Genomic DNA, 23,963 nt, shown 5'->3' with positions numbered 1-23,963 from the left:
GTCGACAGCATCTGACTCCAGAGATTGAGAGCATCTGTCTCCATCTGATACTTTTATGCAGGCTAGTCCCAAGTACTAAGAGGTCAAAGTTCAGGGGTTAAAGGTCAAATGTCAGAGGTTAAAGGTCAAATGTCAGAGGTTAAAGGTCAACTTCCATTTGACCTTTAACCCCTGGACTCTGACCTCTAACCTTTGACCTCTTAGTATCAGGTGGGGTAAGATGCTCTCTCGACCCTAGAGGTCAACTTCCATTTGACCTTTAACCCAAACTTTGCCCTTTGACCTCCTAGGGCATAGGCTACTTGTACACAGACTATTACAACACAATGTTCATGTTTATTCATATTTATTTCTAGTATCAAGCTATACAGAAAATCTTTCTCCACTATTGCATACAAAGAGATCAAATTCATTGTTCTTAATAAATAAACAATTCTGGTTTTAACATTTCTATTATAATTAACAATATAAAACAATTATTTTTTAATTAATTATGCACATTGGTAATAAGGCAACTTTTTGTATAAGTGTAGCCGTTCGAATGAGAAAACCTAAGACATTAGAACATAGATATAATCATAAAATAACTCACTAAATTTATAAAAATCTCTTCATGAAAATGCAATAAATTTCGTGACATAAACAAAGTTTACAAAATTTAAACATCCAGGTCAAAATTGTGGAGCATATGAAAAACAATTATGCATTATTATTATCAATGTTGGCATAACTAAATTTTATATTATTAACATTAGAAATTGTAAACACCAGAAATCGCCTTTACTTTCTATCCAATTTCACAGGATAGAACTGCAATGCAAACAATAACAATTGAATATTATATACAAAGTGAACATACTGCTAATTTTCGGTATAAATATCTCAACCACAATATAACAAAATTAAATTGTGATAATTTCTTTCAACTTTTTAATTTATGTAATTAGATAAATTTTTTCCCCAATTAATTAACATCGATTAATTAATGAACTCAATTGTTTCTTCTATTTAACATTTTATATTTCATTATAAATCACATAAATTCTCATTAAATTAATCTCTTACTTCAACCATAAACCTATACAACACTTTATCAATGTCTCAACTACATCAGACATTTTTTAGTATAAAAAATTATAACAAAAGTGGGATCCTTCTGTCGAATTATATTCCAGGACATAAATATAAAAAAAGTGCAAGTAAACTAATACAACTCTTAGTAGTTAACTAGTACATTTAACTGGAAGCTTGTTCAAAGGTCAAATCAGGTCATGACCTTTCAAAATACGCGTTGTTCAAATATCGAACAAATGGGACCGGAATATAACTGTTATTGGCTTTTAACACTGAAAAACTAATTTCTCTCAATAAAAAAAAATTGAGAAAAATGTTATTAATTGCATATTTCCTCAATGATATATCAATCAACAAAATAAATAAGGTGTATAAAACAGTGCTAGAAAGCAATGTATTAACTTATTGCTCCGGCTTGTGATTACCAGTACCGATTTCCTAATGGCAAACACAATAAATGATGAAATACTATAACCTAAACATATCTTGCCCCTTTAGGCTAGTGAATGCTCTTGGTATGGGCAAGTGCATTAGCATAGAGAGCTTCTGTTTTGCAACAACTGATTGACCTGACATAGGTTGTTCCGAGGTCGTCACTCGAACCTAGAAACCACTTATACTATGTCGATTTGCGAAAATCGATTGACCGAACCTAGGTTGTTCCACGGCCGTCACTCGAACCTAGAAACCACTTATACCGTGTGGAGTGCGGACGAATGTTCCAATTTCTTTGCATGTGCCTATAGATATGTCATTGTCGCAAATCAAAAACTCCCTATTTTTAATATTCGGATTCTTAAACTTTGTTTTCTTTCGACTGGTTGTTGCACCAGTAAAATAAGTTTAAAGTTTTGAAGACATAGTTAGTACATACTTATTATAACAATATAATACCGTAGTATGTTGATAACAATACAAGATGCCCAACAGAAAAGAACAAAAGAAAAACACCCTGAGATACAGGTATTATTACTCTTGATTAAAATGTACTAGTAGTACTGGTAATTGATATACTGTTTGTCGGAATCATTTACAAGATTCTGATTGGCTATCGTTTTAAAGGGTGTAAACTAGTTTGGAGGAAAATGAATAAAGAGTTGGGACATTTAAGATTGCACTTCTTAAGATATACACACCATTGCATAAAGCCCTGCTGCTTAAAACGACGCCACTGTTTTTATCATCCCTTGAAAATAGACCACTCGCGAATCAATTAACAAATATTAAGTAATATTACGCTTTAGGACATAGATAAATAAATGTTTTAACTGTTATCAGATATTGCAACAAAAATGAGTGGCAATGAAATCAATTATTGGATATAATTTGTGGTTGCGGAAAGTCTTACGTCATGTAAAAACCACAGAAAAATGTTGCAGAGGAAATATTTAATTTTTACGGACTTGCTAAATTTTATAAAACAGTTAACACTCCAAAATCATAATTTTCTTATGGTCTTAATAATCTTAAACTTTGCTTTTGCTTTTCAATTCTAAAAACCATTGGCCATAATCATTAGTCGCACTTAAGTGAGATAAGTTAATAAATATTTAAGGATTTAATAGGTATAGGATTAAATTTGATGTGGTGCCGTATAGGATTAAATTTGTAATAAGATTATTGTGAATAGTTTCTTTTGGAAACCAGAAATTGTGGGCAGGGGAATAATAAATGTTTGGTCTCTAAAAATTACAAAATGCTGGTACAATTAAGTACTATGTTGAATTGCCTACAGGTAGTAACAATCAAAGGCACATTTGTGATGTTTAAAGCCCTCTTCACATGGTAAGACTGTCCACAAGCTCAGTAATTCATGTTCACATTACAAACAAACCTTATTGTAAATTCAATGTGAACTGATGTCCAATATAAATGCAAAACAATTTAAGCTTCAGTTCACACTGAGACACAAACTCTAATACTATTTATCAATGTGATCTATCGGGTGATTTCACACTATTTATTTAATACTTCACTATTGTTGTTGATGCTCTACTATATTTTGTCCCTGAAGAAAAATTGGTTGCTGGTTGAATGCTAACGTGAGAGCTGATGTGCCTTTGCCTTGGACCACTGTAGGTAGGGCTGTATGATTCTGTAGTAGTGCGTTATTTATATGTATTGGTTTTCCCTGTTGAGTTGTCGTGATAAGGTTTGCCATGAGTTGATGTGATTGTAAATGCGATGCCGCTTGGCTGAACGTTATTTGCTGGCCTAGCTGCATCGACGCCTGATTTGTTAATGCTTTTCCTAAGCTGGAATTTGTTTTGCTTGTTGGAACAAGTTGCACCTTACCTATAAAACATAAAGAGAATTACATTATAATTATTTTTATTATAAATATTATTTTATTTTAATGTAACAAAATTAACAATAATCAATGTGAATTGTAACTATACAGTAAAACCCCTCAATTATGAACCCCAATTAAAACAAGGCCATATACATGGCTGCAGTCGCATGCTTAAGTTGTCAAGGTGTAAAGTCGCGTTGCACGCGACTAAAAATTCTGAATTTTGCGAACCTAAAACAAAAGCGATGACGTAATTTAAAAACCATTATTTTATACAAACTTTGGTTAAGGTCAAATCAGGTTTTTGTGAGAATTGATAAATCAGCAGTACTGTTTTAAGCGACAGAAAACATGCATATCCTTATTATGTTATCGGATTTCAACATAGCGTAATTCGGTACGTATGTACGGTACTTTGTTTTGACTTTTTGAGCCGAGCTTTCAACTTTGCCAACAGATATTAACAGCCGCTGTTCAACAGCCTGTGATCGTGGGATAACTCCGTCCACTGCAAACATTGTTTACGTTTGAATAGCACATGGTTTATTTATAAACGATCATAAACAAAGTTTTCTCGACAACGGAAACTTTTAATTCAATATTACGTAACTAACACACATTAAAACATAAATGCTAAGTTGTTATTAAGAACCGCCTTTTTAAAAATAAATCAACGAATTGTTTGTTTATTTTCTTATGTTTAAATTGAATGTATTTCAATCACTTTTTAATTAACACGCATTGTATAATGATGTTACAAATGGCAAATGCTAAAAAACTGCAAAACTATATCTTTGGATGTGAAAATGAAAATAATTGAAGAAAAGAAGGGGGCCTCAACTCAATCTGTGGCTCGGCAGTTTAAATTACCGAAATCTACCGTATCTATGATACGGGCATCAAGAAACAAGATTGAAAGACACTTATTCAGTAGCAGAACTACCACAACTCTGTTTGGAGGACGCAACTACAATTCGCCAAGGGAGCACCAATATCAGGACGTCCGTTACAAGAAGGCATTGATATTTGATAAGGATCTTTACCCACAATCATGGTAGAAGTTTAAAGCCAGCACTGGGTGGCTTTCACATTTTAAAATTAGACATGCAATTCGCTCAGTTTCACTACAAAGCAAAAGTTAATCTGCAAATGTTGATGCAGTTGATGCCTTTAAATCAAAATTACAATAGATAATTGAAGGTCTGACAAGGGATCAACTTTTTAACGCGGAAGGTGGCTTATGCCTTAAGACAGCCAAAGAGAGGTGTTGCACAAACATGAGCGCAACATGTAAAGGTAAAAGGTAATTATCTTAGTCCTCAAGCTTAACTGGAAACTGAGGAGATTCGGATTAGGCCCTCTACGGACCCACGGCAGCCAGCAGTGCTGGATCCCCTACTCTTTTCCGAATAGTGTACCAAGTACACGGGACCAACGGCTTTACATCCCATCCGAAGGACAAGGCAATGAGAGTAAAGCATCTTGCCTAAAGTGCCACTTGCCTTCATTCACAAACCGGCAAGACCACGGTGTTTTAAACATGACAAGATGGAGGATCTACCAGTCCATTATTACAGCCAACATAATGCGTAGATGGACAAGTTTGTTTTAAAAAAATGGTTCCACCATTCGTTACACACGTAAAAAGGTTTTGTTCCAGAAAGAATGTCCCATACAAAATTGTGTTGCTACTCGATAATTCACCCGCACACCCCGAAGAGGCGCAGTTGATTTCTACTCGATGGCAATGTTAAAGCAATTTTTCTGCCACCAAACACAAGCAGCTTAATTCAACCGATGGACCAGGGAGTTTTAGAGCCCTTAACTAATTGTTCAAAACGTTCATTATTAATCACAGTCTTTTCCAAAATTTCACAACTCTCGCACCTTTTGTGAATGTAAATTTGAATGTTTAATTCGATTATTAAATACTGTTTATGCCGATCTAATTATTGTTAGTATTTTACACGCATTCCAAAACACTTTGGATGTGTAAACTTATGTTTTTTGATCTTATTTTTTTTTTAGAATTTGAAAAATTAAAAATATATATTCTTATAAGTTCTGTATATAGTAGAGCGATATATCTTTTTGGTAAACTTCAATCTCTTGTATTGTAATAACTGGATCGTACAGAGCTAGTACAATTCCTGGACATTTCAAGGAAATTCAATGTCAAAAGTTTAAAATTTCAAGGACATTATACCTTAAATATTAAGTTCAACAGAAGAATTAACTAACTAATTTATTTTTTAAGGTTGAAGAATTTCGTACTTATAATGTTTGTTAGAAAATTCAAGTACTGTAGCCACTAACAACATACAGTGAAACTTGTAGTATTTTACAAAGTTTACGAATCATTGACTTTACAAATAGGTTGTGACATGTTTAAATAATTGATTTCTAACTTGAATTTAAAGTACTGTGGCGTTGGCATTTTTTACATATGTTTGAGGGCTATAACACTTTATGCATGCCAGCCATCTAAACAAAAGGTGGTACGCACTTATCTGGCGGTGTCTCTTTGTACGAAGCATTCAACATTCGTGGCCCAGCTCATTGTGGTTTACGCGTCCATCTGGGCTGGGCAAAATGCATAGTTAATTTTCAGCAAAAGTATTAGGAATCGGTAAATCAATCAAACTAAATTTAGAAGTTTACCGACGCGTATGTGTATTGTAGTATCAAGGTGGTACGCTCCTACAGCAAAAAAGCAAAAAGTTACAAATTATGTTCACGATAGTTTACGAATATTAAAACATGGTACCGTTGAATACATAGGCGTGGGAATCGAGTAAACTAAAACAACAACACGCGACAACAGTGCGGGCCTTTGTGGTACCGCCAACTACCAACTTCTTGTCCAGGGTAGTCATGGCGCGTGGCGTCGCTGGTGGTATTGAACAAAGGGTGCTGTTTCCAAAGTTACCGCACTGATGATATCTTAGTCATTTGATAGGATTGGGTATACTGTAGGATGATTCCGAGATGTTATAAAACAGTTCAACGTTAAATACCCATTTTTTATGTACCGTATCTGGTTTTTAAATGTTTTTATTTTTAGAAATATTCTTTGCGTTGTATCGTATTGTTTGCTTTGCTCGATTTGTTTATCTTTTTCACTGTTTTGATGAGATAATTATTAATAACGCCGACCGTCCCACTTGTCAATCCACAAGAAAAAAATAATATTAATATTTGCAGTAATTGATTATAATTATTAGAGATATTAGCGTACCGATCTTCATCTAGAATAAGTCCATAAGTTAAGGACACGTACGAACTCTTAGTTATATTCATGATGACAGGCAGTCTGTTCGTCTTTCGTATTGTATGTAAATCAAACTTGGGAAAGCCTTGCTGTTTCAAGTAAGTTTTTCAATCTTTATTCCAGTTCACGCTTACCTTTAATTACATTAATTACAGAACGTTGTTAATTTTACATTAATAATATCAAAATACTACACTAGGCTCCTAGTATCGATTGCACACATAAGAACATGTTGAAGAATACTTAAACTCGAACTGTGAAAGAATGTGGAATTACGAACGGTGAAAGGCCCGCGACATACATAATTCAGGGGTTTTACTGTATATATGTAATTTGTAAACGGTGCTTAATAGTATCTCTAAATAAAAATAAGTATAAATACATACCTGATTGAGAAAGCACCGCGGTAAAATTTGTAGTTTTAGTAGAATCAGCAGCTATTGGTTGCGTTGGTGATGTAGTGCTTGGCTGAATGATGGCTGTCTGTTGTTGAGGACTACTGATCGAAGTTGCTAGGAATGGCTTGATATTGGAGGCGGTTGGAATGATACCATTTGGTAAAGAAGACAACATGTGAGAACTTCCAGAACTCTAAATGGGATAAATAAAATTATTAAGCTTGGTTCCCACTAGCGACGCAACCTACGCAACGTAAGAAAATGCCCTTCCAATAATTGTGTTTGCCCCCGCCTGCGTGAAATCAAACCTGCGATGTTTGCAGCACTGTTGCATTGTCGGTTCCCACTTGTGATTACGCAATACAGCATTTTGCGTCGATACGTTGCTGCGTTACGTTGCGTTCTAGTGGAAACCACGCTTTACTATTAAGGGCATTGTAAAGTCGATTTTCCACTAGGTGAATTTGTTTGCGCAAATCAAAAGCATCAGCTTATACGCATGCGTATTCATGTTTCCATCTTCCAAATCCCTCTCTATGCATGTGTATAAGCTGAAGCTTTAGAATACAAAGGTCAAAACTTTCTACCCATTACTATGCGGCCATGTTGTATTTCATCTAGTTGACCTTCTAGAGTTCTTAAATTGTGAAATTCTGTTACTAACCTGATTAACTTGAGGGCTTGAATTTTTTGAAACAGCAGTTTGTATTGTTTGAAATCCTCGAATGTCCTGATTGGTTAGATCTTGTTTCACCAACTGATGTTGTGATTGTTGCAGCAAACCTTGTTTCACTATTACTCCCCCCTGAATTGCCAATCCACCTTTCGTCTTTGCCCCTCCTTTTAACTTGCTATTGTTTTTTGTTCTTGATTTTACATTTAATTTCGTATCGTTTCCAACTGTAATATTTTGTAATAACACAGGCGTATTCCCTATCGTACTAAATATCGGTATTTGATTAATTTTATTTGGTTGCACACCGTTCACATTTGGTTCAATGTTCGTAAAAACCAACTTCAGATTGCCCGACTGGTCAATTAAATTCGAAGCCGAATCAACTCCTAACAAACTTGTGTCTATATATTCAGTGTTTTGCAAGCCGTTCGTGGTGACCAGAAAAGGCGTAGAGGAGCCCGTAGCGAGCTGTAATGTTCCTCCAATGGGAATGGCGGTATTGGTTATTAGTGGATTAGTATTAGTTGACGTGGCGCTCACTGAGGTACTTATCGTTGCATTTTTCTTTTGGCTTTTCGTAGGTTTCTGCTGTGCAGTTCCCGAGCCAGTAGAGGCTCGTATTGATTTTGCATTTTTAGATTTTTTCGAATGACTAGCTTTAGAAAGTGTCTTTGTCGGTTTTTGTACCGGCGTTGTTGTCACTTGGTTCAGAATCATTTCACTTATATCCGTTGCATCAGGCTGTATGCTGGAAGCCTCTGATTGCGATAATGAAGTTGCTGAACATGCTTTCCTATAAATTAAAAACAAAAGTAATAATTAAGTACGATCATAAATAAAACAATGGTACTTGCATTATATAAAGTAGAAACCCTCCTTTCAGACAACTGTGGTCAAGGAACACTTTTCTGGAACGAGAGGCAATATATGTTTAATACTACAGCCAACCTCTGTTTATGGACGAGGCACGTAGGGGGTTACCCCGGTGTACTAGTAAATATCACTCACAGCCTCTAATCATAACTGGCCCATCTAGGAGACTATTCTATGACTGAAGAGGTCACCCAGTATAAATAAATCATAAAAAAAAAAAAATAAACCCGTAAGGGGAAATTATTTGTTGGGTCCCAAAGGTATTATAATGCACCAGATAGGATTAGATTCCACAAACTTCACATTACTGGAAAGATAACTAAAGACAAGTTTACACTTGATTGCCCAGAATCAATCGTAACTGTAGTGTAATACAATACAAATGGTTGCTAATATGGCAACATTCTATTATACATAAAACCAACAGTTTAATCTGAAAGGCATTGCATCAAGAAAATGTATGGACACGATTGTACTTACTTAGATGGTGGTGGATTCAGCTGTTTGTCAATCAAAGCTTTAAGTGATGACCTTAATGAATGAAGTCTGCGATCAAACAAATACACGCCACGACCGACATGATGAGAACCATAGTGACATACCTATAAAGTACAAATGAAATGATGTTACGTAACGCAGTAAGCACTCCTAAGGGGCCCTTCATTGCCAAGTAGTTGCATTGCGCTGCTCATGCTCTGGGGCCTGGGTATTAGCTAGTAAGCACCCATAACGCCACTGCTTTTCATAACCACTAACCCAGTGGTCGTATTTGTCATTCCAAATTAAGTGAGATATACTTTACTACTTTATTCCCTTATACACCTTATGCTTGGTTCCCACTAGAGATGCAACACAAGGACGCAGTGTAAGTGACACATCACAAGTGACAGATTATTCAAACTGTTGCTTGCCATTGGTCAACTCACTTGCATTGCGTCTATGTCCTTGCATTGTTTCTCTAGTGGGAACCAAGCTTAAGTCAATAAATATTTAATTTCGGTTTGATATGTCATACTTACTGCAATAGGTTTTGGTTGTTGATAAGTACACAAATAATTATCTGAAAGAGATTCATCCACATCCGCTTGAGACTCGACAGAAGGAGCACTGACTCTTCCGACAGAATCAGATCTTGCAAGGCTTTTAAGATCATTTGTTGTTGGAGTGGATGGGGCTGAGTGAGGGTGACAACGTCTGGAAATTGAATAAAGTATAATTCATTATTGGTAAACCACAGCCATAAATATCGGCACAGGTTGAAGGCACTCCTGATGGTAGTACAAGTCTTGTTGGATAATGATTTGGTATTACTTCTTTTGGAAAGAGTACAGTACAGAACGAAAATACTGCAACTTTTCCTACGAGCTGGCTTCGTAGATAGAACATAGGTTACATTGTATTGCCTCGTAACCTCAATAAACAATTTATAGCGAAGGGCGGCTACAAAAATTGACATCTTCTAGCCTTAGATATGATTTTAATTAGCAAACAATACATTGTCTGTGTGCAATTTCCATGCTTCTAAAGGCGATAACAATGGTGTTTGCTAACTATAAAAACCAACCTACCATCCATCGACACATAGATAAATGATATCATACATCGTAGGCTACAAACGTAACGCATAGATACAAAGCATTAATTTCTTTCTGTACTGTAGCGGGTACGCCGGCGTGCATTTTCAGCAATTGTAAATTATTACTGCGTTCTACCTCACCAGTTGAATCACTTTGTTACAGAAAATCAATGTGATGAAAAAGAACTAATAACTGGGTAAGTGGGTACTACAACACAAATGATTTATTTAATGATTAATTTATGACAACTTACTTGACAGGATGGACGCCGAGATCTGGTGGGCGCGACGGACGAGGTGAAGTTTGTGTTTTTGGTGTCGTCTTTGGCACTGAATGTAGTCTATCGATGGTATTTGAGGAAGATTGTGTAACATTTAAGTTTGATATAGTAGAGCCTAATTGAGGTGTGACTTGGTGGAACCCTGACGCCTGCTTTGACGAGTTCTTAGCAGCATGTGTCTGTTGATAGTGAGATGCATTTATTGCCTTGCGTTCTGCTAGAAGTTTGTCCAGTGGTTTGTGTCGCCCAGGCACCTTCCGTCGTAACGATAAAGCATGTGTCTGAAAAAAAAAAACCTTTCATCTTCAATCTTTTTCTAAATAAATCTGTAAAAAAATCACATTCAAAATGTTATGCTAAATGTTGCATTAGGTTTTGAGAATGTTACTACAGTTGATGTTAGGGAGCCATTTATTTTGTAATTTGTAATCAGTCAACTTTGTCATCGGTCAAGGACCTGGACTTAGAAACCACAAAATCTGTACCAAGGTATACACCGCATGCGCACAATGAATTATCATGACGCAGTTAGATTGTCAGTTGTAGCAAATTGGGGCTACAAAACTGAAGGTAGGCTCTCTATATCTCATTTATTATTTCTATTTCTTCAACATTTTAAAACTTGAATGTGTTATTAATATGATTGCTGTTTTACCTTGCAGGTTAATGACCTTAGACATGGTTTACCATCCTCTCCAGCAACTCCACAGTGTTTATTAGGATCATACTCACGATCTGAAAAAATAAACCACAAATTTAAATATTTCAAATGATTATTTTATGTAAGCTCTATGTACACTATCAAACTTTATGTGACAAAAAAATGTGATGTGCCCATATATGGATATATGATGTCACATCAATACCATATTTGGGAATATCACTATCATTTAGAAAACATATATCTTAAAATAAATTTGTTTTTTATCTGCAAGACTGTGATATATATATTATACTTAATTCGTTTGACATTTGCAACATTTTGCATATTTCTTTTCACTTTAAATCATAAACATTCTATTACACAGTCTACAGGTGTCATCAGTCATTTCAAACTATTCTATTTATAGAGTATCTAGCAGCAACAACGATTAGTTAATGTAATTGGATGTTGTCTGAGCAGCTCATCTAAGCTTAGGTAAAGATGACGCACTGAATTTTTATACAGAATTATTAATGTTACACAGACAAAAACTATTCATAACATTTTTGACTTGCAGTAATAATTAGATGTAAATTATGTTTATATTGTATATTATTATTAAAGTTGTATCAATTTAATTGATTAAAAAGGTTCCATACATCAGGGCGATAATACATTTTTTGTCAAATAAGTTAAATGTACATAATGCATTTTCATTAAATATACTGAAAAACAGGTTTAATTTTTCTTTCAAGATGGATGCGTTCGTATCATGAGTCAGTAATTAATAATATGCAGAGTATTAACTAATAAATAATTGAATATATATGAAAATCTTTCCCGAAATGAATTAAATAACCCGTTTCTGGAAAGGTTATAAGATGGAAAAATAAGGTTAACTTATTTCTCAATGGTTATACATACTGTAAATAAAGTATACCATTATTTATAAACATCTCTTGATATTTACATCAGGGGTGGTACGCGAGTATGGATCATTTACTCCTGTCAAATTGAACTTATAATTCAATCCGTTTTCTATTCAAACTGCGATTATACATTTCTATATATAGCAATCTGTACTTTGTTTTACAATGAGGCTCCAGAGAGTATAGTAGCATTATAATTAAAGTACTGTACACTCTTCAGTATTTCATGAACTAGAAATATTATTACAAGAAATATATTCCATGATTCTAATAATTAATCAATATAATATTTTCTAATATATTACTATTTCCATTTTATGTATTATTATGTTACAACTGATCGATAATTGATAATCAATTAGTCTCATTGCTCATAATTGTTTTAAATGTATGTATTGTTAGAGATGACACTTGTAGGAAAGTAAGAAATTGGTCTGGTATGCGAGAAGAAACAAGACCTGTATGAGCAGTTAGCTTGCTCTTCGGATGGGATTTTAAGCTCTTGGTTGTACATACGCAATAAGAATGTTGATGTAAAAAAAGGAGGAAATTTTTATTAAAGTGGTTGATCGACTATTAGTAATAGAGACTTTTAGATTTTTACGTTGAATATGTCGACTGCTACCCTATGACGTCTTTTTTATGATATGGCACATTGACTGGCAAATTTGAGCACTTATTCATTGGCATTCGACGTGAACTCAAATTTAAACGTCCCTACTGAATAATGACGGTGTAAAAAGAAACGTAATTGTTACACAAATTTCTATTTACTAAATTACAACAATTAACAACGAATGATTACCTTTTAAAGGCAAGAATTTACGTGGCGAATCTTTCTCTTTTTTCTTTGACTTCTTAGATGATGCGGCTGTCATTGTTACGGTCGTCGTGGCTACAGTAGCTGTTGCAGGTACTGCCGCTGATTTTCCTGATGGTGATAATTTTTTAAGTAAACTAGAGTCTGTGGTCCATACCGATTCTGGAGATATCTTTGGTATTAAAACTGTCGGTTGATTCTTGTGGTTTCTTTCCATGGATTCAAGCTATAAAAACAAAATTAGAAATTATCAAAGTTATAGAACTTTCCTTGTCATTCTGGTGTTTGTGTGCAAACTTAAAAAACATCCTAAATCTCTGTCTACACTATGAACTATTGACAAAAAAGGTGTGATGTGCCAACATCATGTCTATACTGTATATGGGCACATCACATTTTTTTGTCACATAAAGTTTAGACGGAGCATAACAAATTGTTTTTGAAGGAGATTTTTTGTTGTTTATGGCTCATCTCTCAGATCAGTCTCAGAAGAACTTCACAAAGATAGTTGTGGGGTCATAAACAGGGCCGATTTTTAAATGTTGCCATTGTATTGTGTATTAAGGTGCAGATTGAGCAAACTCGTCTCCACTTCTCTACATGTGCACAATTAATTAAGATGACCTAGTTAGGTCATGGAGCTCCCAATCATGGAGTATGGGGGTTACACAATCCCCACACTACTGTTCTTCAGCCAATCAAATAGACAAGGCCACATGGAAGAAGAATAAATCTATAAATAGCTTGTACTGTATCATGTAGATGAAAGATTACTATGACTGTAACTGTAATTGCTATAAAAACAAGCAATACCAGATCCCTAATGATCGTCAATTTCCCCAAACAACAAATCTTAATTAGTTCCATCCTAATCAACAGATTGTATTCGATGAAGCGCAAATTATCAGAGGAAAACTATCGCTGTTCTACTACATTACATTCACTGTATAGCTTTTGGGTTTAGTTACTATTCTTTTACATTCAATGAATTATAAAAATTGTATTCATTCTTAACATAGGGGAATGAGATGTTTTGATTTCATTGCACTGTGCATTGGCATTATGTGGTACAGTAGGGTGGCTAGTTCCTTTCTACACCCTACCTTATCCTCTTAGTATTTTCTTTTACAGCTAAGTGGACTGGGAGTCATTTTTATCGCAAATTAAACTCAGGTGTTTTTGTACCTTTCTGTACGATAGTCAAGTGTCCTATAGTACAGAAACAAAATACTGCAACTTTTACTACGAAGTAGCTTTGTTGTAGTATGCTTCATACTGTAGGCTATGTTGTTGGCTTCATAGGTTACATTGTTTGGCTTCATAACCTCAATAAACAACATTCAATGAGCTACGTTCTGAACTTCGTAGGGAGTTCGTAACCTTAATAAACAACCCTACGATGTTCTTAGTGAAGTAACAAGGTGTGAAAATTAATGTGTTAATTTTTAAAGGTTACGCGTAGATACGAAGCGGTAATTTCTTTCTGTACTGTAAACCACTTGGCTACCACAACTCACATGGAATTATACAAATATTGTATCAAAAAACTATTATTTGACCTCTAACCTTCATAACTTTCGGCGGTTTGTCGCCGACCAAAAGTGAACATGCCTGCTCACTCACCCGCGAAGACTTTGTATCTTTCATTGGACGACTCACGGGTGATGTAATCATCTCAGAATTCGGTTCCGGTGGTAAAGGCACAGCCATTTGCAGTTCTATATGTTTATCTACTGGTATAGACTTTTCAGTTTGTGGTGATGGTGAGATGGACGAACCACGAGTGGCAACAGGTGGCGGTTGAGGTGGTGGCCTTCGTGGTGATTCTCGCTGTGGAGGGTGTTTTGACAGCGGTACTGGTTGTGAAGGTACTGGTTTGAAGACTTTCATCTTCCCTGGAGGCCTATTCGGTGCTTTTCCATTATGACGGGCATCTTCAAGAAAAAAACAAATTAATCAATTAATAACTTTTTATCATGATTGTGTCTGCATAAATTATTATATAATTATAAAATTGTATTTCAATCAATCAGTAAACACAATTCGGTAAACATTAAATTTAATTCATCAACAAAATGTATTTATTTTTATTCACTTAAGTGAAAAAAACTGGTATCAAATTACAGACAGGTAACAACTTTTTAATCAAACACAAACTATGTTCTTTTCATAAGGTTTCGGTTTCTACAATTATATCCTAAATACTGTAGCTGGCTTTCGGCCCCATGAACATGAAAATATAACTCAAAACATGTACAAGATGCTATGTGCCACTTAAGGCTATTACACTACATATTCTAAAGAGAAGCAACTTGTCAGAGAAACTGATCTTTCAATACATGACAAATGGCAGCACTATTTTCAGAGTAACTACTTAGTAAATGGAACACAACCGCCCTACAGACATGTTGTAAAAACCGGCACACACACTCAAAAAGCCCTACAGTCAAACGTTTTTAACTCATTTAAAAATAGACTGTAACCTTGTAACATAAATAAAAGTACCATTAATAATTTTCCATCATCTAGAAAATATTAATATATGTAGTTTCTACTGTTCCAATACAGTTTTCTTTGTTCTTTGAATTAGGACAAATTTAACAAACTAAACATCGGAAAACAATGATGTTTATTGAAAAGAATTTTTTTCCAAAGGAGTCAAAATATAATGGAATTATGAAAACCCTGGTTGCAGTCCGGCCATTTCAATGTCAGCAACCATCAAACCCAAGAAAATGAAGCCAATCTGATAAAGATATTTATTGTAGAAAATACATTCATTTAAACAACACTGTCAAAATCCATATACACAACACTAATAAGCAGATCCAAAATAATTGAAACTAAAAATCAATTGAAAAAAAAAAAAACTCCCAATAATGCGTACAATACATTTGACCTTTACGACAGCGTTTTTATTGTAGCATTTAGAAATAATAATCATAAAACACTGCATTAGACTTAGAGCTGTTCTAAATATATAAAGTTTATTATGAATCAATATACAGAATTCTAATATCTATTAGGTGGTATTTAATGAGTTTGTTTTACTTTCGTTTATAATAGTAATTTTCTATACAATCTAATACAGTATATTCCAATCCAATTTAATCCAAGATACAGCACAATATTAAAGGATTTATATAGCAACAAAGTGCTCACATTATAAGCTAAATTTCATCTTCATTTTAATCTCGTTTTAAATTTATTTTTGTCACAAAATTAGGAACAGGATGGGATTTTATCCACAAGAATTGCATTTATTATAGAAATGATGGTTCTTAATTTTATGGCATGGATATATACATCTCTAAGCCTACTATTACTAATTCAAAACTAAGGTATTACTTTAATATCTGTTGAAATATTTAATTTCATTACATTAGAATAAAAACTGACAACCTATCTTATTATACTCTCCCTTTAAGACCGTGCCAATATATTTTTTTACCACCTTCACCATCAATCTCATTAATAATAATTTTCCGAAATATATAATAATATTTCAATATTAAAATCCCTAATTAAATAATCCTCCTCACCAAATGCCTTATATAATCCATCAACTGGCTGTGTGTTGGCTCAAAACCCATCACACAAGTTGACATTCCAACGCTGTCATCCATGCCAACATTGGCTTAACGCGATCGCAACGAAAAACTGCATAATATATCAATCAATATTGTTAACTCTTAACAAAATTCCAGAAAAAAACTAACAAATAGAAGATATCATAAATGAAACAATCTTGAACACAAACAGCTCTTGTTTTTAAATGTCAAACGCTCGCTCACAATAGCATAAAATATAATATTATACGACTGTTTATTCTATACTTATCTACTTGTGAACTATAGAGGGGGTAGTGTATAGTTTTACTTGGTGATTTCCTGTGGAACTACAGTACAATAGTTCAAACAACTGTCAATGTTTTTTGTTAATTAAGGAAGCTATTAAGCCTCCATTTTAATATCGTAGATTACATTACTTTTTCATTGCATTTTCTACTGAATGATCTACCTACAAATAGTAAATAATGGATACCAAACACACTAGCATGAATTGCAATATACTCATAGAGTCATACTATTGATTGATTGATAAACTATTTGCTTTGTATTAATAACTAATCTATGTATAACATGTCATCAATATTGGCATTGTATTAATACTGGAAAATCCCACAATTACACTCAAAACAATAATGTATTACAATTATAATTACAATATTCGCTGGATTATTAAATAGTTTATCAATAGTCTTATAATAAAAAGGGTTATTAAAATATTTCATATTTACTATTCTTTTAATATTTTTGTTATAATATAGTCCAAGTTGTTATGTTACTGTTTTTTATATCCTTCAATGAAAAAATAAAAGTTATTATACATTTGTATTGTTTAGTTATTGTATCAATCCTGTAATGGGCTAGACTACTGGTGGCTGTTGGACTAAATAAATTAACGCCCATATTCTTAAACCAAACTTTAGTCGTAGTTCGAACTTTGACTGGCCAATTCGAAACTTAATAACTGTTAATTTTTTATAACCCTTGTTTAAAAACCATTTACTCAGCGATTTAGCTTGCTAATCGATCAAAATTTGTCTCAATTTAGTCGAGGTTCTTTAGTTGAAGTTCGGTTTATGAATTAAAATGATGTCATTTTAGCTCAAACTACGACTAAGGCTTGGCTTAAGAATACAGGTGTTATTCTGCTGAAAAAACTCAGCGCATTGAAATTTTAATTACTAAATGCAACCATTTGATAAGTTTGTCAAGTTGGTCAATTAAAGTATTAAGTACTCACCAATATGATGCTTTAGACCTTGTGGCTTGACCACTTGACCACATTGTTCACACACCACCAGGTAGAACTGATCTTGAGATGGACATATCCCAAACAGTGAAATATCTGATACAGTCATTTAAGGAAAACAATGTACAAAACATTTTGAAAATGTAAAAGAGTCACGACAAATGTATGCTTCCTCTTTCATACTTCTCCTATTTCATTATCGTTATTAATATTAGGGAGCTTTCGAATTTGCAACGACTGACGAACAAGTTAGTAGATGTTTCGTTCATCGTCGCCTTGACCTAGAGCATGGGGGGAGTGAGGAAGTATGTTCCCAACTTCCCTGCACGCACACAGGTTGTCGAAAGCTCCCCAATCCTGGATGTTAGCATATCACACTGAGGCTGGAAGAAAATAGAGTTATGAAAACAAATTTTACCAACAAAGTATTGGTGGTCTAATGGAAGTATGTTGGCACATTCTAGTTTGTCACAAGTCAGTTTTAAACATCAATGTTGGGACAAGTCTTCATTTGAACTAACATAATGTGTTAGGTCTATATCTTCCCCAAATTGTCCTCATGCCTAAATAATTTCAAATGAGAAAATATTAGTACTATTTCGCCTCGTCAAGAAGTATGGATACAGGCAAGAACTAAAAATAAAAACAAGTGTGAAAAGAATTAAAGGATGATCAAAGTGGGATTATTAAACCAATATTAAAATTAATATTATTAACAAATCTGTCACACAGCCGCAATTACGGCTCTTTCGGACATGTAATTGCTGGTAACCAACGGTGAACAACGGTAAATAGCCACAACTGTACACATATAAATGTAAAAAGTAAAATTTAATAATAATCTTCGACAACCAATTCTTTCTTTTATAATTCAAACCCCCAAAAAAAACCCACAAAAAAAAACCCAACCAATTCTCAAACAATGATACCGTGTTCCTATTCCCCACAAACTTTATGCAATTCCCCAAATTTCCCAATCCTTCCAAACAAAATATCAACAATCTTCTTATTTTAAATAAATCCCCGAAACCCCCCTTTCAAATACAATACTATCACAAGATGAATAATTAAACAATAATAAATGTCCACAATATCGTTCCTTCTTGCCTTCTCTCCTACGCTGACACAAAACAAATTAGAAAGATAAAAGTTAAAACGATTCCGCAAATAAACAACTCCCACGCCTCTGCTCCCGTTCTGCTTGTATTATCAATTATAATTCTTCCTATTTCCTGACATATAAATAAATCAAATATAAGGTTAAAATGTTTCTTGATGTCGTTCTGCCCTGCAATCCGCTCCCCGACCAATTATTTCTTTCTCCTTTTCCACGTAAAATAATATCAGTATCAATCCCGTTACTCTTCAATATTTCCAAACAATTCTTTACATGCAACAACTTCGGCTGTTTCCAACAGTTATTTCTTCCGTCAATTTACCTTCACAATTTCAATTAATCTGCAGTAATCTCAACAATTAACAGTTCTACATTTAAGTACAGCCTTATAGTATTACTTCCAACTCACAATTTATTAACTTCATGTATATCACTTTATTTCCTTTCTGCTTCAACTCTATATCACCATAATTATCTCCAACTCACAATTTATTAACTTCATGTATATCTCTTTATTTCCTTTCTGCTTCAGCTCTATATCACCATAATTCAATTACTTCTTCTCCTGTACGTCTTAGTTTCTCATATCAATATTCACCTATCCCTTTCTGGCTTAACATAACATAGCCCTCCTTCTCTGTCTCCTCTCAATTTCCATCTACCTCAAAATTCCCTCAATTATCCACATATCACCACCTTATCCTTCTCCACCAATCAGCAACTCACACACTAACTTAACTCTTATACCTCTCCTCCAATCAGCAAACACCACACAATCCTTCTCTGCAACACAACAACTCTGCTCCACTGGCTTCACACAATAGCTTCCTAAAACAAAAGAAAGGTTCAAATAGTGAAAACAAAAGGAAAAGTAAGAATGACTTGCAAAATATATACACAACTTTATGTCACTTGTGACATTTACTCCCCTCTAAAAGAATAATGTATCAACATTTTCTCCATACCGTGACGGGTCCTATTTACACTCGACTTAAATAATCAGCTCCTACATTTTCACTGCCTTTAATCGCCTCTATTCGGAACTTGTACGGTTGTAGAGCCAGGGCCCATCTCATAATTCGCCCATTGGACAATTTCGCTCTGTGCATAAACACAAGCGGCTGGTGATCAGTTTCCAACGTGAAGTTTCGTCCATATAAATAAGACTCAAATTTTCGTACACTCCATACAATGGCTAAGCATTCTTTTTCCATCACTGAATATGCTTTTTCTCGAGGAAGCAGTTTCTTGCTAGCGTACGCCACGGGAAACTTCACGTCACCATACTGCTGCATTAGAACCGCTCCCACTCCATATTCGGACGCATCTGTTCTCAAAATAAAATCTTTGTTTAAATTAGGAAGGCATAAAATTGGAGTACTGTTTAATTTTTCCTTAAGTTTAACAAACGCACTTTCCTGGGCCTTCTCCCAACATATTCGGTTAGGTTCCCGATTCTTCGTTTTGTCGGTTAATGGACAAGCAATCACAGAGTAATTAGGAATGAACTTTCTATAGTAGTTGGTCATCCCAAGGAATGACCGGAGTTGTTTATTTGTTTCTGGTTGTTTGGCTGACAAGATGCTTTGTATCTTCTCCACTCGAGGTTGAACATGTCCTTTCCCTACCACATGGCCAAGAAACTCGACTTGTTTGTTACTCACAGTTGTAGTTTGTTTCTCTGCAAGATCCTTGAATTTTGCAAGGCTGATATCTTGTTGCTGGGCGGTTTTCATAATTCCCGCTGTGATGATTTGCTTGTGTATTTCTGTAGTTTTAAGTGTTCTGAATGGTTTATCCATAGTGTTAGCTTGAGACCGGGTAACAACAGAACATCCTTGAAGATTTCGCTCTGTCCATGTGGGATCTGGATTTCCTGGTGCTCGTACTCCTGCAATATTACCTAATATCAAGTCATAAATAGGGTTATTCATACATAGTGCATACGTCTTTCCTGAAAAAAATGGAGTATTAACATGTATTAATGCAACCGGTAAGTTGCGGACCGTGCCATCAATCAGCACACAGGTTTTCTCCTTACCAGTAAGTTGTTCGGCTGATACAAGATCTTTCTTCACAACCACCCCACTACAGCCACTGTCACGAAGAACAGAGACGCAGCGTGACCCAACACAACCTGTATAAACGGGCATTTTACTAATTGAATCATTTAGAGCCGCTGTCATAATTGGAAGACAGTGCCCACATTGAAGAGTGACCTTATCACCATCATTATTGATACAACATTGATTTAAAGACTCTGACATTTTCGTAACCATACTGGCACCCACATCGGGAATTTCTTCTTTGGCTTTACATTCGTGTTGTTTTGTACATTTCTGGCAATCAGACTCTTTTTGTGGTGAAGTAGACAACCCAGCGCAACTGTTGGCGTCCTGTCTACAATTTCTGGCAATATGTCCTGTTTTTAAGCATCGGTAACATTTTGGAGGAGAGTTTGGCTTATGCATAGTTGAGGCTCTGCAATTTCTAGCTAGGTGACCTACACGATGACATATAAAACAAGTTGGACTACGGAAACTAGAAGGGCTTTGTGATGAGGATGTACTGGGAACATTATTAGAGGAGAGTTGAGGAGAATTTTGCTCTTTTTGTTTAAACTCTATTGGTTTACCAAATAATCCCCCACGAGCTTCCAAATATTGCTCCGCAATTTCAGCCATCGCTTGTATCGTTTTCGGTTGACGTTCCCTTAGGAACAGAGCTAGGTCCTTCCCACACCCATCGGTAAACTGCTCTCGCAGCAATAAATCTTTTAACCCCTGAAAGGTTTTTTCCCCCTCTGCTAGGTCAATCCACCTATCAAGATAATTGCTTATCCTCGCAGCAAATTGCGGGCCGCTTTCTCCGTATTCGGGCTTAGCTGTTCGTAACTTATGTCGAAATCCATCGGCGGTTAACTGAAACCGTTTTAGAAGAGCCAATTTCAACAGTTTGTAATCGTTAGCTTCAGCTGACGACAACCTGGAATAAACCTCGAGAGCCTTCCCAGTTAGTAGGGCACTTAAGTTAACCGGCCACTCAATTTCTTTCCACTCCTGACTAGTCGCATACCGTTCAAACCTTTTCAGATAGGCATCTAGGTCGTCTGTTCGATCATGGAAAGGGGGTAATTTAGGTTTACTGGCCTTAACCCGTGACTCAGGATTGGGTAATACTCTACCACCCGGCCGTGCCCGATTCTTTTCTTGTTCTAATTGGATTTCTAACCTTCGCATTTCTATAAGATAGGCCTGATTCTCAGCTTCTTTCGCCCTTTCGTTTTCTCTCTCTTTTTCTTCACTCACTCTTTTTCTCTCTGCTTCGTCCCTCTCTAGTACCTCTCTTCTCTCTCTCTCTTCCTTCTCTAGTGCCTCTCTTCTCTCTCTCTCTTCCTTCTCTAGTGCCTCTCTTCTCTCTCTCTCTTCCTTCTCTAGTGCCTCTCTCTCTCTGTCTCTGTTTCGCTCCATTTCTTCTCTCTCCCTGTCCCTGTTTCGCTGTTTTTCTTCTCTCTCCCTGTTTCTCTCTTCTCTCTCTAGTGCTCTCTCTTCTCTCTCTCGTGCTCTCTCTTCTCTCTCTCTGGCAGCTTCCTCTCTCTTTTCCACAAACTCTCTTAATTCCACTCCATCTAACCCCAACGCTTTTCCTGCGTCAACAATTTTAGTGAGATCCATTTCTTAAGAAAAAAAAAAATATATATATATATAAGTATCCAATATAAGTATACAGTATGCCAATAATATGGCAAATAGACAATCCAAGAATCACGTACAATTGTTTCATCTACCAATGTTCACGCTAGGTTACAAAGTTTCCCGGATGAGCCCCCATAAATGTCACACAGCCGCAATTACGGCTCTTTCGGACATGTAATTGCTGGTAACCAACGGTGAACAACGGTAAATAGCCACAACTGTACACATATAAATGTAAAAAGTAAAATTTAATAATAATCTTCGACAACCAATTCTTTCTTTTATAATTCAAACCCCCAAAAAAAACCCACAAAAAAAACCCAACCAATTCTCAAACAATGATACCGTGTTCCTATTCCCCACAAACTTTATGCAATTCCCCAAATTTCCCAATCCTTCCAAACAAAATATCAACAATCTTCTTATTTTAAATAAATCCCCGAAACCCCCCTTTCAAATACAATACTATCACAAGATGAATAATTAAACAATAATAAATGTCCACAATATCGTTCCTTCTTGCCTTCTCTCCTACGCTGACACAAAACAAATTAGAAAGATAAAAGTTAAAACGATTCCGCAAATAAACAACTCCCACGCCTCTGCTCCCGTTCTGCTTGTATTATCAATTATAATTCTTCCTATTTCCTGACATATAAATAAATCAAATATAAGGTTAAAATGTTTCTTGATGTCGTTCTGCCCTGCAATCCGCTCCCCGACCAATTATTTCTTTCTCCTTTTCCACGTAAAATAATATCAGTATCAATCCCGTTACTCTTCAATATTTCCAAACAATTCTTTACATGCAACAACTTCGGCTGTTTCCAACAGTTATTTCTTCCGTCAATTTACCTTCACAATTTCAATTAATCTGCAGTAATCTCAACAATTAACAGTTCTACATTTAAGTACAGCCTTATAGTATTACTTCCAACTCACAATTTATTAACTTCATGTATATCACTTTATTTCCTTTCTGCTTCAACTCTATATCACCATAATTATCTCCAACTCACAATTTATTAACTTCATGTATATCTCTTTATTTCCTTTCTGCTTCAGCTCTATATCACCATAATTCAATTACTTCTTCTCCTGTACGTCTTAGTTTCTCATATCAATATTCACCTATCCCTTTCTGGCTTAACATAACATAGCCCTCCTTCTCTGTCTCCTCTCAATTTCCATCTACCTCAAAATTCCCTCAATTATCCACATATCACCACCTTATCCTTCTCCACCAATCAGCAACTCACACACTAACTTAACTCTTATACCTCTCCTCCAATCAGCAAACACCACACAATCCTTCTCTGCAACACAACAACTCTGCTCCACTGGCTTCACACAATAGCTTCCTAAAACAAAAGAAAGGTTCAAATAGTGAAAACAAAAGGAAAAGTAAGAATGACTTGCAAAATATATACACAACTTTATGTCACTTGTGACAAAATCAACAAACTTGTTTTGATATATTTTTTATATTTAAATGACAC

The 23,963-nt window shown here is 35.1% G+C and overlaps 2 protein-coding genes across 2 annotated transcripts in view; both read right to left on the bottom strand.

Moving 5' to 3' along the window:
• Positions 1 to 329: 329 nt before the first annotated feature.
• Positions 330 to 23,963, bottom strand: part of LOC144855325 (uncharacterized) — a 28,809-nt gene continuing 5,175 nt past the window's right edge. Inside the window, exons 3-12 of the mRNA XM_078713145.1 lie at positions 17,644 to 17,748; positions 14,401 to 14,768; positions 12,820 to 13,060; positions 11,098 to 11,177; positions 10,416 to 10,723; positions 9,605 to 9,779; positions 9,066 to 9,187; positions 7,701 to 8,505; positions 7,025 to 7,229; positions 330 to 3,369 (exon numbers count right to left, since the gene is read on the bottom strand). Of these exons, the coding sequence (XP_078569271.1) occupies positions 3,050 to 3,369; positions 7,025 to 7,229; positions 7,701 to 8,505; positions 9,066 to 9,187; positions 9,605 to 9,779; positions 10,416 to 10,723; positions 11,098 to 11,177; positions 12,820 to 13,060; positions 14,401 to 14,768; positions 17,644 to 17,748 (2,729 nt within the window). The 3' untranslated portion in view covers positions 330 to 3,049. The remainder of the gene's footprint in view (positions 3,370 to 7,024; positions 7,230 to 7,700; positions 8,506 to 9,065; positions 9,188 to 9,604; positions 9,780 to 10,415; positions 10,724 to 11,097; positions 11,178 to 12,819; positions 13,061 to 14,400; positions 14,769 to 17,643; positions 17,749 to 23,963) is intronic.
• LOC144856132 (uncharacterized) lies at positions 19,750 to 22,008 on the bottom strand. The gene has a single exon (XM_078714098.1). It carries the CDS (start codon positions 22,006 to 22,008, stop codon positions 19,750 to 19,752), a length of 2,259 nt encoding a protein of 752 aa, XP_078570224.1.

Source organism: Antedon bifida, chromosome 11, assembly GCF_963402885.1.
Source record: "Antedon bifida chromosome 11, ecAntBifi1.1, whole genome shotgun sequence".
NCBI classification, from domain to species: domain Eukaryota; kingdom Metazoa; phylum Echinodermata; class Crinoidea; order Comatulida; family Antedonidae; genus Antedon; species Antedon bifida.
The sequence above is the reverse complement of the archived record's forward strand: the minus strand, read 5'-3'. Positions and strand labels throughout refer to the sequence as shown.

Excerpts from the sequence above, each read along its gene's own strand:
- LOC144856132 (XM_078714098.1), bottom strand. The coding sequence starts at position 22,008 with ATGCGAAGGTTAGAAATCCAATTAGAACAAGAAAAGAATCGGGCACGG.